Source organism: Zootoca vivipara, chromosome Z2 (genome assembly GCF_965207765.1).
Source record: "Zootoca vivipara chromosome Z2, rZooViv2.hap1.1, whole genome shotgun sequence".
NCBI lineage: Eukaryota > Metazoa > Chordata > Lepidosauria > Squamata > Lacertidae > Zootoca > Zootoca vivipara.
This window is the reverse complement of record NC_142585.1, coordinates 29,496,910-29,512,145: the sequence shown is the minus strand read 5'-3', so window position 1 is coordinate 29,512,145 and position 15,236 is coordinate 29,496,910. Positions and strand designations below refer to the sequence as shown.

The 15,236-nt window shown below is 46.1% G+C and overlaps 1 protein-coding gene across 2 annotated transcripts; it reads right to left on the bottom strand.

The window, feature by feature from the left end:
- On the bottom strand, positions 1-13,804 carry LOC132591516 (uncharacterized). Of its 2 annotated transcripts, XM_060270356.2 has the most exons (4): positions 13,602-13,804; positions 8,503-8,676; positions 4,723-4,896; positions 1-3,543 (listed from the first exon to the last, which is right to left on the bottom strand). In XM_060270356.2, exons 2-4 carry the CDS (start codon positions 8,600-8,602, stop codon positions 2,069-2,071), a joined length of 1,749 nt encoding a protein of 582 aa, XP_060126339.1. In that variant the 5' UTR covers positions 8,603-8,676; positions 13,602-13,804; the 3' UTR covers positions 1-2,068. The 2 variants fall into 2 exon arrangements, with proteins under 2 accessions (XP_060126339.1, XP_088520809.1); XM_088664683.1 differs by lacking the exon at positions 8,503-8,676 and having other exon boundaries at positions 13,602-13,766.
- Positions 13,805-15,236: the final 1,432 nt, after the last annotated feature.

Genomic DNA, 15,236 nt, shown 5'->3' with positions numbered 1-15,236 from the left:
TGGGAGATGTGATTGAATACAATTGCTTTCCATGATGAGTGTACATCAGGTGCTAACAAAATAAGAGAAGCACTTCTCTACAAAGTTTGACACAGATTGCTATCATTTTGGTGACACAGAATGAAAAATACAAAATGAGATATTTTTTCAATAAGGTATTTATTCAATCAATAATAGTTCCCCAAGTGTTTGGGCTTTATTTATTTCTTCCTTAAGGACTGTCAGGGGTGATCAAACCATCGCCAGCATGACCAATAGGCATTTGGCCTTCCTGAATAGCTGTAACTAAACCTTAGATTTTAAAACAGCATGTGGAGAGAGCTCATATATTTTTGAGAACTCTGATGTGCATCTTTAGAAAGAAATCCAGTGTTCATTTCCTCCATAGCCATACCTGTCTGGCTGAAGATGACTGGGAATATAATCAGTGTTTTTTTTTCTGGGGATACTCAATGACTTCTGGATGATGTGGAAGTCCAAGAGATGGGTGTGAACCAGCCCTCAGTTATCTTGCTCCATGCCAGTTGAATGGCTTTCACTGGGACTCTTCTTGGAATAAGTCGTCTGGGGAGTTTGACTTAAAACTCATCTCAAGAAAGGAAGGGAGAAAGAAAAAAACGAATCCTGGAATTTTATACAAAATGAATTGGGCAGCTTTCTCCCAGAGTCTGAGAAACTGCTTGGTGTGTGTGTGTGTGTGTCCCCATTCCTGTAACTATTGCAAAGATATTTTGAGAATGCTCCTTACGGATCTTGAAGCAGATGTTCTGCAGAACCTTCCTCCTCCCATACTCCAGGTGTGAAGTTCCTTTGTTACTGCTAATGCAAATGCTGGTGTGAGAGAAAGAGTGCAACATGAACCTTTAGTTTGCTAAGTTCAGGTGTACCTTCCAGCTGCCCATGGCATGAATTCTCCTTTCCTGTGAGCTGTGGCTCTTGTGCTCTGAATGCTTTGGGCAAGGAGTCGCCAAAGTGCATTTTCATCCTAATGTTTAAAACGTGATTTGACAAACCCTCAGCAGCTGCTTGGAAAGGCACCTTTTACTTACTTGCCTTTTAAGGCTGCTTTCAGGGGGGTTGTGGCCTCGAACCACAGTTCCTAGCCCTGTCTGAGGTGAACCAGAGGTTACTGCACATAGGTCTAGCATAGCATCGACCCACCTTGCACATAACACTAAGCTTAGCAATGGATTCCTGGAGAGGAGATTGCAGTCACTTTGCTTGTCATGTGCTGCTGCTGCAAACTAAACCATGGTTCCTTCCCCCCTCCAGGCAAGCCATGAGGTCTAACAAAGGTTTGTCCTTGAGGTTCACAGGCATAGTCCGCCCCCATGCTAAAATAAATAAATAAACACTTCCGAAAATTTTAAGGGGTCAAGTCTCCTGACATGAACTGAGACGCAATGCTGAATCAGTTGGAAAGGGAGAATAAAATCCAGAATGGTGGGTTAACTGGTGTGCTTGACCCCATACATAGAAGGTAGCCAATATGGTGTTGTACTACAATGTTTTTGGGTGTAGCCTACAGCACTGGAGGCCTCTGTATTTAGGAGCCAATATTATCCCAGTACTCAGTCATCCCCCCACCTACAGAGGGAATTTCCTGTGCCTCGTTTTTTTCTGAAGGAAAAATTGCTTCAAAAAAGAACCAATCAAATAGGCTGCAAATACAAGTACAAAGCAAACTGAGGATCTGCCCCCCCCCACACAAAAAACCAATCATGGCTACGCCCACTGTTGCAGGTTATCTGTACATGAGCTTCCAATCCAATAACTGGATTTGCACATTGGTCCTTTCCTAGTTGTGGCACAAAACAGTAGCAACACCTGATGCCAGATGCTCAGGAATTACTTCCACAGAGACGGGCCTTGGCTGGAGCCTGGAGCAGCCAATAGGGAGGAGCCAATAGGGAGCCAAGGCAGGGAGGAGAGAGAGAGGAGGAAACTGTGGGTCAAAAACTCTTCGGAATATAAGATGCTCAGGGGACAAATTGGGCATGAGAATAATAATAATAATAATAAGGTACTGGACCTCAGTGTCCGGGCAGAACGATGGGGGTGGAGACGCTCAGTGGGTTTTGTGATGAATGCTTTGATGGGAAGTCAGATGGTGGCTGCGACTAAAGCTCTTTCCACATTCCAAGCACTGATAAGGTTTCTCCCCTGCATGAATTCTTTGATGGGAAGCGAGATTGCTGCTCTGACTGAAGCTCTTTCCACATTCGAAGCACTGATAGGGTTTGTCCCCTGTATGAATTCTGTGATGGGAAGTGAGAGATGAGCTGCAACTGAAGCTCTTTCCACATTCCAAGCAGTGATACGGTTTCTCCGCTGTATGAATTCTTTGATGGGAAGTGAGACTCTGCCTGTGACTGAAGCTCTTTCCACATTCAAAGCATTCATAGGGTTTCTCCCCTGTATGAATTCTTTGATGGGAAGTGAGATTGCTGCTCTGACTGAAGCTCTTTCCACATGCCAAGCACTGATAAGGTTTCTCCCCTGTATGATTTCTGTAATGGGACGTGAGATCGGAGCTATTAGTGAAGCTCTTTCCACATTCGAAGCACTGATAGGGTTTCTCCCCTGTATGAATTCTTTGATGGGAAGTGAGCTTGCTGCTTTGACTGAAGCTCTTTCCACATTCGAAGCACTGATAGGGTTTCTCCCCTGTATGAATTCTGTGATGGGAAGTGAGAGATGAGCTGCAACTGAAACTCTTTCCACATTCGAAGCACTGATAGGGTTTCTCCCCTGCATGAATTCTTTGATGGGTCTTGAGATTTGAGGCTTGGCTGAAGCTCTTTCCACATTCCAAGCACTGATAAGGTTTCTCCCCTGTATGATTTCTGTTATGGGACACGAGATCGGAGCTATTAGTGAAGCTCTTTCCACATTCGAAGCACTGATAGGGTTTCTCCCCTGTATGAATTCTTTGATGGGAAGTGAGGTTGGCCTTTTGACTGAAGCTCTTTCCACATTCGAAGCAATGATAAGGTTTCTTCCCTGTATGAATTCTGTGATGGGTCTTGAGATTCTGACGGTGATTGAAGCTCTTCCCACATTCTAAGCACTGATAGGGTTTCTCCCCTGTATGAATTCTGTGATGGGAAGTGAGATCAGCGCTCAGACGAAAGCTCTTTCCACATTCCAAGCACTGATAGGGTTTCTCCCCTGTATGAATTCTGTGATGGGAAGTGAGATCAGCGCTCAGACGAAAGCTCTTTCCACATTCCAAGCACTGATAGGGTTTCTCCCCTGTATGAATTCTGTGATGGGAAGCGAGATATGTGCTGCAACTGAAGCTCTTTCCACATTCAAAGCACTGATAGGGTTTCTCCCCTGTATGAATTCTTTGATGGCTAGTGAGATTCTGACGGTGATTGAAGCTCTTCCCACATTCTCTGCACTGATACAGTTTCTCTCCGCTGTTGGAGTGGTAGCTCTGACGGAGGTTCTCTCCACACTCTGAATATTTATATGACTTCTCCTCTATGTGGATTCTGTTGTGGTCCCCCTTGTTCTTCCCTTCCAATTCATCACCATCTGCAATGAAGAGAGAAGCTAATTAGAGCCTCAGGAAGAAATGGAGCTCCAGGTTATTGAACAAAGTTAATGAATGCTTGTGATAGAGGAAGAACTGAAGAATGTTAGATGTGAGGCCTTACTATAATTAATTCCCACTGCTTTCCCCCCCTCCTAGTATGAACTGATGTATTGCTTGGCTTTCATCTGGAAATGGATTTTGTTTGGCTCAATCCTGGAATCCACTCCATCACCAAGGTCAGTCATCTCTTTAGTCAACCAAATACAGACAAAAACAAAAACAAATCTGATCTTCTACAACTTTTTGTAGTGGAGGTTCATCACATAGAGGTATGTATGAAATTTAAAAATGGATATTATCATCCAACTTTGTCGGTGAAACAAACAGCAACATCTTCACCAACGCACTTCCCAACAGCTGTTGCCTCAATCTGGTTGGACTAAATTTAAATTTATACGCAAATCACTTTTTTCACATTAAACCTGTTCCGTCCCATGTTCAGGAGAAGACCAACTCTGTATTGTTTCATTGTTAACAGAAGAGGACAAATGACTATGACTCACACTTAATCTAAGCACAACGGCCACAAGAGCTCCTGACTAGGCATTCAGCTATGCGATGTTGAATGTTCTTTGCTCTCTGCTGTTTCCTCGGGGTTTTTTTGTTTTAGTTTAAAGCAATTCATGAACTTAGAACTCGTAACTGACCAGTAATGCTGAATCATGTTATAGATATTCCTGCAAATTTATTCTGTTAGTTTTGAGATATACAAATGACACAAGAAGACTCGGTCTACATATTTATATCATTTAGTGGTCCTATGTTGCTTGTTTTTAAAAGCAAATAAAAAGCTATTCCAAAAAGGAGAGAAAAACACACAGTGGCTCCATCTGCAAAGCAGGATCAGGTTACTTTAAATAGTCATGGCTTCTAGTGCTGCGCGATAGATCAGTAAGTTGTCTGACTTTGGTAGGGCATCCAGATCACAGTACTGGATTTAGACATTTTGAGCTGCGGTGGCCGGGGAGCTGTGATGTATTCCTAGCTCAAATGGCCTGCAGATGACAAAAGGTGCTCCCCTTCTCCATCTCCATCCGCCTGCCTGCCTCCCCCCACCCCCAAGATGAGCAAGCCCCAATACCTCTCTGGTTCCATCCCTCCATGCCCCTGGGACTCACCAGATCTCTTGGAGGTCCCTGGGAGGGAACGCTCAGAGGTTGTGGGGAGGGATGCAGGAGACAACCTCACCAGGTCAACCGTCCACCTTCCCCCTTCCATCCTCGCCAGGTTTGCAGGATCAGTCTCTTTCGTCCTTCCTGAGGAGTCAAGGAGCCAAAACAAGCTGCAGGGTCCTGGGAGAGAGGAAGAAGCAAAGGGAGCCTCAGAGGCAGGGCCGTATTAAGCATATCCGGCACCGTGGTGCGAATATCCTTCTGGCGCCCCCCCTTCCCATAGTTGCCAACCTTTTTAAGGGGGGGGAAGCCCAAGTTTCCCAAGAGTTGTTGACTTTTTTAGGGAGCTGACACCACGCTTACACATTATCTCTGCTTGGGAAAAGAAAACAGGAAACTTTTTTTAAAATTTAATTGAATTTTTTAATATGATTCTTATAAAGGTTGACATAACAACAGTTCATTCCCCGTATCTTTACAGTTTCCCCCAGTCTTTCCCCCTCCCTTCCCACCCTCCCCATAACCGGGCCTTCCTTCTTCATATCTTTTAACCATGTACAGAGTCTCTTCCTTTTTGTCTGTATATTCGGGTTGGCTTCTCCCCTTTCTACCCAATTCCTGTAGAATGCCCACTTATTTGTGATTTTTTGACATTTACTTTCCCATCTATCCTCAACTCCTATCTGTGCAAATATTTCTGATTGTACATATTCAAAAACAGAGTTGTTCCATTTTTCCATATTCCATTTAGCTTTTTCTTTCCATCCTAGAGCAATAATTGCCATTCCGGCTAAAATCATGATCTTATACAGCTCTTGCTTGTTACTTTTTACGTTGTTATTTCCCAGTATTCCCGAAAACAGCAAACCCCTATTAATTTCTATGTTTATTTGGGATAATCCAGAAATTACCTTTATTATCTTTTGCCAATATTCCTTAACCAAATTGCATTATTAATGAATTTTTAAAAGAAATTAAAAATTGAAGATGGGCTACAATCCTATGCAGCCCTTGCACCCAACCTGTACCTAAAAATCTGCACAAACTTGCAGCAGATAATTGCAGAGTAGGAATATGGGGGAGGGCAGGCATGGGCAAGGCCAGGATTTATGTTAGGGGGCAGAATCTCAGTTAATTAAGGATTTAATTGGACTCCCTTGGACCCAAGGAAGCCCCGCCCTGCAAAACTGATCACAAGATGCAGCTGCGCACACCATTTGAATAGCAATGGCCATTAACTGGGGGAGGGGCCTCAAATATTTTATGGGGGGCACCAAAGGGACCTCAGCCCTCGGAGTTGCCTCTTATGCAGTCAGTCATGGCTGGCTGGCAGACCTGTTGACTGTATTCCTTAAGTTATAGGCACGCTTGCCAAGACCCCAAAATGTCTCCGGGTTAAGGTGCCCTGGGGTTATGCCAATCTGTGAGGAAAAGAAGCAGAATCTATTGCTCTCCCTCCCCCTTTTTGGCTGGGTTTCTACGTCCTTCATCCTTCTGGCAGGCAGAAATCCAGCAGGCGGGGAGGAATTCCTTTCAATATTGTTGCTGGAATGTTTGCAGTGACTGAGAGCTTCCATTGGGCCATGGCAATGGATTGCTTGGAAGTGATTTCTGCACCAGGTCAAGGAATTTGTAGCGCCCCCCCCCAATTACACCTGCATTTTGTTGCCTAAAGCACAGGAATGAAGCAGCAAAAGGTACTTTATGACCTCCAGGCAAGGACGGAGCGAGCCAAGGAGCGCCCCCCTTCCTTCCCCGGCTTGTTTGGGCCTCCTTGATCCCTCCGTGTTACACCGAATGAGGCTTCCCTCATCCCTGCCTTTTTCTCCCCTATTGCAGCCTCCTCTTTTCCGCCCCTTTCACCCAAACTCCTCAGGTGACGCCTGCAATTTCTCCCCTTTGCTGCTGCGTCTCCTTTGCCCTCCGCCATGACTCTCCGCTCCCAGACTTGGGGGTCTCTCCTCCCCATGCATGATCTGAACAGGGACCCCCATGCACCCCCCCCTTCTCCCCATTGAACCTTCAGGGGGAAGAGAGAGGAGACCCAAACTCTCCCCTACCACAGTTTCCAGTAACTAGCATTCAGAAGCATTACTGACACTGATCATGGAGGCAGTAAACAGCCATAATTGCTAGTAGCCATTGAAAGCCTTCTCCTCCACCAAGAGGTCTAATCCTCTCTGAAAACCACCCAAGTTGGCAGCCATCCCTGCCCCCTTCCATAGTTTAACGATGTGCTGTGTGAATAAATACTTTATATTATCCACCCTGAATCTTCCGACGTTCGGTTTCATTGGACGTCCACGAATTCTAGTGTTATGAGAGAGGGAGAGGAAACTTCTCTCTCTTTACTTTCTCCCACAGCACGCATAATTTTATGAACTTCTATCATGTGTCACTTGCTACTTGCCTTTTCTTTAGACCAGGCACCCCCAAACTGCGGCCCTCCATATTTTGGGCCTACAACTCCCATGATTCCTAGCTAACAGGACCAGTGGTCAGGGATGATGGGAATTGTAGCCCAAAACATCTGGAGGGCCAAAGTTTGGGGATGCCTGCTCTAGACCAAGAACTCCCAAATGCAGCAGCCTTTCCTTAGAAAGGAGTCGCCGTTGATCATTTTAGTTGCTCTTTTCTGAACCTTTAGAACTTTACAACACACTTTTTGAGGTGAGGCGATGGAACTGTACAGATGCAGCTCCAAATGCAGGCTGGTGGCTTGTCTTAAGAGTAGATCAAGCTTGGTGGGACAACGACCCATTTGCCCCAATAGACCAGTCTCCCCTGTATTTTATGTTGTATAGAATATGGGATCTGTGTAATAATAATAATAATTTATTATTTATACCCCGCCCATCTGGCTGGGTTTCCCCAGCCACTCTGGGTGGCTTCCAACCGAATATTAAAAACAGTACAGCATCAAACATTAAAAACTTCCCTAAACAGGGCCGCCTTCAGTTGTCTTCTAAAAGTAAAATAGCTGCTTATTGCCTTGACATCTGCTGGGAGGGCGTTCCACAGGGCGGGTGCCACTACTGAGAAGGCCCTCTGTCTGGTTCCCTGTAACCTCACTTCTCGCAATGAGGGAACCGCCAGAAGGCCCTCGGTGCTGGATCTCAATGTCCGGGCTGAATGATGGGGGTGGAGATGCTCCTTCAGGTATACAGGACCTGTAATCTGGTGTTTTTAAGATCTGCTTTTTTAGATTGTTATACCTGGAAGATCAAGTGTGTCAGACCAGGACCTGGGAGACCAGGGTTCAAATCTCTACTCAGCCATGAAGGTCTAAATGACCTTGGGCGACCTTGGGCTGGTCACTTTCTCTCAACCTAACCTACCTCAGAGGGTTGTGGTGAGGATAAAATGAGGAGTAGAGATAGCCACACACAACAGCTTCAGCTCTATGCAGGAAAGGAGGGATATAAATGTAATTTTAAAAATATATCTATGTATGCTGCTGGGTTTTTTGTTGCTTTTTTTTTTGCTTCTGTTGTGCAGCACCTCAGAAATACTTGTTGGAAAGTGGTTTTTAAATCCCTAAGTAAAGGAAGAAACAAAATACTGCACATGGCATAGATCAAAGAATCCAAGGCTCTAATTTCAACTGTGGGAAGGTGTGAGTTGTTTCAAGATGGCTGATGTGGCAATGGGGCCGAAGGAGCCGCTTGCTGGAGCAAGGACCGAATTTCCACAGAGAGGAATTTTTGAGCAAGACACCTGCTGAAAGGTCAGAAAGCAAGCCCCAATACCTCTCTGGCTCCATCCCTCCATGCCCCTGGGACTCACCAGATCTCTTGGAGGTCCCTGGGAGGGAACGCTCAGAGGTTGTAGGGAGGGATGCAGGAGACAACCTCACCAGGTCAACCGTCCACCTTCCCCCTTCCATCCTCGCCAGGTTTGCAGGATCAGTCTCTTTCGTCCTTCCTGAGGAGTCAGGGAGCCAAAACAAGCTGCAGGGTCCTGGGAGAGAGGAAGAAGCAAAGGGAGCCTCAGAGGCAGGGCCGTATTAAGCATATCCGGCGCCGTGGTGCAAATATCCTTCTGGCGCCCCCCCTTCCCATAGTTGCCAACCTTTTTAAGGGGGGGGAACCCCAAGTTTCCCAAGAGTTGTTGACTTTTTTAGGGAGCTGACACCACGCTTACACATTATCTCTGCTTGGGAAAAGAAAACAGGAAACTTTTTTAAAAATTTAATTGAATTTTTTAATATGATTCTTATAAAGGTTGACATAACAACAGTTCATTCCCCGTATCTTTACAGTTTCCCCCAGTCTTTCCCCCTCCCTTCCCACCCTCCCCATAACCGGGCCTTCCTTCTTCATATCTTTTAACCATGTACAGAGTCTCTTCCTTTTTGCCTGTATATTCAGGTTGGCTTCTCCCCTTTCTACCCAATTCCTGTAGAATGCCCACTTATTTGTGATTTTTTGACATTTACTTTCCCATCTATCCTCAACTCCTATCTGTGCAAATATTTCTGATTGTACATATTCAAAAACAGAGTTGTTCCATTTTTCCATATTCCATTTAGCTTTTTCTTTCCATCCTAGAGCAATAATTGCCATTCCGGCTAAAATCATGATCTTATACAGCTCTTGCTTGTTACTTTTTACGTTGTTATTTCCCAGTATTCCCGAAAACAGCAAGCCCCTATTAATTTCTATGTTTATTTGGGATAATCCAGAAATTACCTTTATTATCTTTTGCCAATATTCCTTAACCAAATTGCATTATTAATGAATTTTTAAAAGAAATTAAAAATTGAAGATGGGCTACAATCCTATGCAGCCCTTGCACCCAACCTGTACCTAAAAATCTGCACAAACTTGCAGCAGAGAATTGCAGAGTAGGAATATGGGGGAGGGCAGGCATGGGCAAGGCCAGGATTTATGTTAGGGGGCAGAATCTCAGTTAATTAAGGATTTAATTGGACTCCCTTGGACCCAAGGAAGCCCCGCCCTGCAAAACTGATCACAAGATGCAGCTGCGCACACCATTTGAATAGCAATGGCCATTAACTGGGGGAGGGGCCTCAAATATTTTATGGGGGGCACCAAAGGGACCTCAGCCCTCGGAGTTGCCTCTTATGCAGTCAGTCATGGCTGGCTGGCAGACCTGTTGACTGTATTCCTTAAGTTATAGGCACGCTTGCCAAGACCCCAAAATGTCTCCGGTTAAGGTGCCCTGGGGCTATGCCAATCTGTGAGGAAGAGAAGCAGAATCTATTGCTCTCCCTCCCCCTTTTTGGCTGGGTTTCTACGTCCTTCATCCTTCTGGCAGGCAGAAATCCAGCAGGCGGGGAGGAATTCCTTTCAATATTGTTGCTGGAATGTTTGCAGTGACTGAGAGCTTCCATTGGGCCATGGCAATGGATTGCTTGGAAGTGATTTCTGCACCAGGTCAAGGAATTTGTAGCGCCCACCCCCAATTACACCTGCATTTTGTGGCCTAAAGCACAGGAATGAAGCAGCAAAAGGTACTTTATGACCTCCAGGCAAGGACGGAGCGAGCCAAGGAGCGCCCCCCTTCCTTCCCCGGCTTGTTTGGGCCTCCTTGATCCCTCCGTGTTACACCGAATGACGCTTCCCTCATCCCTGCCTTTTTCTCCCCTATTGCAGCCTCCTCTTTTCTGCCCCTTTCACCCAAACACCTCAGGTGACGCCTGCAATTTCTCCCCTTTGCTGCTGCGTCTCCTTTGCCCTCCGCCATGACTCTCCGCTCCCAGACTTGGGGGTCTCTCCTCCCCATGCATGATCTGAACAGGGACCCCCATGCACCCCCCTTCTCCCCATTGAACCTTCAGGGGGAAGAGAGAGGAGGAGACCCAAACTCTCCCCTACCACAGTTTCCAGTAACTAGCATTCAGAAGCATTACTGACACTGATCATGGAGGCAGTAAACAGCCATAATGGCTAGTAGCCATTGAAAGCCTTCTCCTCCACCAAGGGGTCTAATCCTCTCTGAAAACCACCCAAGTTGGCAGCCATCCCTGCCCCCTTCCATAGTTTAACGATGTGCTGTGTGAATAAATACTTTATATTATCCACCCTGAATCTTCCGACGTTCGTTTTCATTGGACGTCCATGAATTCTAGTGTTATGAGAGAGGGAGAGGAAACTTCTCTCTCTTTACTTTCTCCCACAGCACGCATAATTTTATGAACTTCTATCATGTGTCACTTGCTTCTTGCCTTTTCTTTAGACCAGGCACCCCCAAACTGCGGCCCTCCATATTTTGGGCCTACAACTCCCATGATTCCTAGCTAACAGGACCAGTGGTCAGGGATGATGGGAATTGTAGCCCAAAACATCTGGAGGGCCAAAGTTTGGGGATGCCTGCTCTAGACCAAGAACTCCCAAATGCAGCAGCCTTTCCTTAGAAAGGAGTCGCCGTTGATCATTTTAGTTGCTCTTTTCTGAACCTTTAGAACTTTACAACACACTTTTTGAGGTGAGGCGATGGAACTGTACAGATGCAGCTCCAAATGCAGGCTGGTGGCTTGTCTCAAGAGTAGATCAAGCTTGGTGGGACAACGACCCATTTGCCCCAATAGACCAGTCTCCCCTGTATTTTATGTTGTATAGAATATGGGATCTGTGTAATAATAATAATAATTTATTATTTATACCCCGCCCATCTGGCTGGGTTTCCCCAGCCACTCTGGGTGGCTTCCAACCGAATATTAAAAACAGTACAGCATCAAACATTAAAAACTTCCCTAAACAGGGCCGCCTTCAGTTGTCTTCTAAAAGTAAAATAATTGCTTATTGCCTTGACATCTGCTGGGAGGGCGTTCCACAGGGCGGGTGCCACTACTGAGAAGGCCCTCTGTCTGGTTCCCTGTAACCTCACTTCTCGCAATGAGGGAACCGCCAGAAGGCCCTCGGTGCTGGATCTCAATGTCCGGGCTGAATGATGGGGGTGGAGACGCTCCTTCAGGTATACAGGACCTGTAATCTGGTGTTTTTAAGATCTGCTTTTTTAGATTGTTATACCTGGAAGATCAAGTGTGTCAGACCAGGACCTGGGAGACCAGGGTTCAAATCTCTACTCAGCCATGAAGGTCTAAATGACCTTGGGCGACCTTGGGCTGGTCACTTTCTCTCAGCCTAACCTACCCCAGAGGGTTGTGGTGAGGATAAAATGAGAAGTAGAGATAGCCACACACAACAGCTTCAGCTCTATGCAGGAAAGGAGGGATATAAATGTAATTTTAAAAATATATCTATGCATGCTGCTGGGTTTTTTGTTACTTTTTTTTGCTTCTGTTGTGCAGCACCTCAGAAATACTTGTTGGAAAGTGGTTTTTAAATCCCTAAGCAAAGGAAGAAACAAAATACTGCACATGGCATAGATCAAAGAATCCAAGGCTCTAATTTCAACTGTGGGAAGGTGTGAGTTGTTTCAAGATGGCTGATGTGGCAATGGGGCCGGAAGGAGCCGCTTGCTGGAGCAAGGACCGAATTTCCACAGAGAGGAATTTTTGAGCAAGACACCTGCTGAAAGGTCAGAAAGCAGAAGTGAAGGCAAAGGTGCTTGCGGCTGCAATGGATGCCTGGAAAAGTGCAGGCCAAGTGCCTGGGCAGCAGGTCAGGACAGAGAAGGGCAAATGAAACCAGAACTCTTCAGGCTGCAATCAGTGGCAGACGTAACCTGCAAATCTGTTCAATTCAGCTGGACTGAGTAAACCTGTGAAGGATTACAATGTGGGGGGGAGGGGGGACAACTGTGGGAAGGTGTGCACACACTTCATTTTTTATTCGCATACACCTTTTATTCTCACCACAGTCCTCCAAGGTAGGCTAGGCTGAAGGATAGTGATTGGCTCAGCAACGTACAGCCTGCAAACTTTGCATCTGAGTGCGGCTGCGAATCAAGGTCTCCACGAACATAGCCTAGCACTCCAACCACTGAACTGCACTGCCTCTTCTTACATCTCCAGTGAGGCGTAGATTATTTGACAGTGACATTCCCCCCGCAGTGCAGAGATGCAATAATGGAAACAAACACAGCCTCTCAACCCAACAGGGATGGAATACTTTTATAGACTGGGGGCTGCAATCCAGTGATGGGAGGAGCCAGAAGTAAAAGTGGGTGGGGCAAGGCTGGTAAGGGATGTGGCCTTGAGGGCTGCATTCAGCTTCTAGGCCAGAGGTTCCCTACGCTGTTCTACAACACTCAGGCGTGCCTGTTTAAAAGACACAACCAGCGTGCGTCCCTTTCTGCTGAGATGACATTTTCACATCCTTTGATTTTATGATTCCAGGAATCTTTTTTTTTATATCAGCAGTGATCAGGAATGGTGACAAAGCAGGTTTGCCTTACAAAACACAAAGCAGGGGGAAGTCCAGGAATGCAGGACCGGATCAATCTTTAGCCTCCAAGGCTATTTGTCAAGTGCACGGTTGCTTTGTGGCTGGCTTTAAAGCAGCAACGGGACAGGAGCCACTTGCATGGATAAGAACTATTTGCCGGCAAGACGGAGGCGCGCGCGCGCTCACACACACACTCCAGCTCTTTGTCGGCAAGAGGGAAGGAGCTCTCCTTGTAATTGCCCATTGTTGTTGCGATTTTGAGAGGGGGAGAAAGACAAGAGTTGGAGAGCTTCTTTCCCTGTTGGCCGCTCCTGGCATACAGCATTTGAAAACAAACTTGCAGCGATCCGACAACCCTATAAACCGTGGAGGGCAAGTGGGAGGCATTGCTTGCCTACTTCCTGCCTTCTTCTCCTCGCCCTGTTTTTATTTCAGAAGAATCAGAACCCACCAGGTTCGGGAGAACTCCACACGTATGAACGCAGATCCCCGCTTTCGCCCTGGAAGCTCCCAAGTTCCCCGCATCCCTCCTGCTGCTACAGGCTCCTTGTTCTTTCTCTCCACACTCACCTTCCCGTAGCAGGCGTTTCCCGGCGGCGCAAAGAGCCGGGTGTTGTTGTTGTTTTTTAAGGTGACGCCTTCTCCTTGCGCCCCTCCAATCGCGGCTGCAGGCTTGGCGTTTGAAAATGGCGCGCAGCGCCACCGGAGCCTGCGGGGAAAACTCAGGCTCTCCAAGTCCCGGCAAAGCGAGTGGAGAAGGGGAGGAGCAGGAAGTGATTGCCGCGCGGCGCGACGAGGCCCCGGAACAGCCCAGGGCTGGAGCATGGAGGCGAGGGGCGGGCCACTTAGGAGGGAGGGGCGTTAGCCAGCCAATAACACGCCTCCATGCTAGCCTAGCCCGCCCTTCACCTCCCAGGTCCCGCCCCCCAGCCCAGCAGCCTCAGGGGGGGGAAAGGAAGAAAAAAAAGATACAGCTCTTCCCTTTAATAATTTGTTCATCACACACTTTTCAATGCATTTCCTTGTTACCTTCCAAACATGCAAAAAAATCCTGGGAGGTGGGACAACACAGCTCTTTAACCCACTTCAAATGCACAAACCTAGAGCTCCAGTTTGAATTTGAATCACTCTGGCAAATTAATGCCAGTCTGGAGGTATCCAAAAGAGGTCAGTTTAGTTAATTCAGTACATTTATATACTGCCCTTCAGCCAAATAGTTCACAGAGTTTGGTTGGTTGGTTTCCAACAAGATAATATAATAACAATGAAAGCGGTGTAATTAAACATAAAAAGTAATAAGGCTTGCATTAAAAAAAAAAACCACAATAAAATTCAGAATGTTAAAGACTAGGAGAACAGAAAAGTCATTGTGCCACCAATGAGATAAAGTCATGAAAGAGACCCTACTAATAAACCATTTGTGCTGGAAATGTGAAAAGGAGGTGGGTACATTTTATCGTTTAGGGTGGGGATGCAAAGAAATAAAAAGATTCTGGAGTGAGTTATATGAAGAGTTGAATAAATTGTTTAAAATCACATTAAAAAACACAACCAGAATCTTTTTTTATTAGGGTTAATCTTGGAGGAGATCCCCACAAATACAAATGTATTTCTATATGCCACAGCAGCGGCTAGATTGTTAATTGCTAAAAATTGGAAAGGGGAGAAAATCCCAACAATATTAGAATGGAGAAGTAAAATGTGTGAATTGGTAGACATGGTGAAGTTAACAGCAAATATTAGAGGTCAATCTAATCCGACCTTGCCAGGTGGCTGGTCATAGGCCAGGACGTTCAGGTGGGTGTCACCGGCCAGGTAAGCCCCGCGCGGTGTCGCAAACCCCGCCCACCTGAAGGGAGGGGGTGAGGGCGGATATTGTTATTAGTGACTGGGGCACTTAGAATACACAGTAGTTTTCCAATTTTGTCTTAGTTTTTCAGCCAACGGTTCTATTATTCCATTTTAAAAGCGATAAATTGAGGCAAAAGGGTAGGGATTTGTGTCAACGATACCCAATTAATTGTTGGCCTAATGTGGATTCGAACCCAAAGCTATCGAGTCTGTATTTGAAAGTCAGTGTAGTCAGTGTTGAAATTTGTGCAGTTCCCCTACTAACCCCCTTCTTCCCATGGTTGGTGATGCCTGTAGTAGAGGGGAAAGGGTGGGGAGTTTGTATCCTAAAGATCAGAAATGGGTGGTATAGTT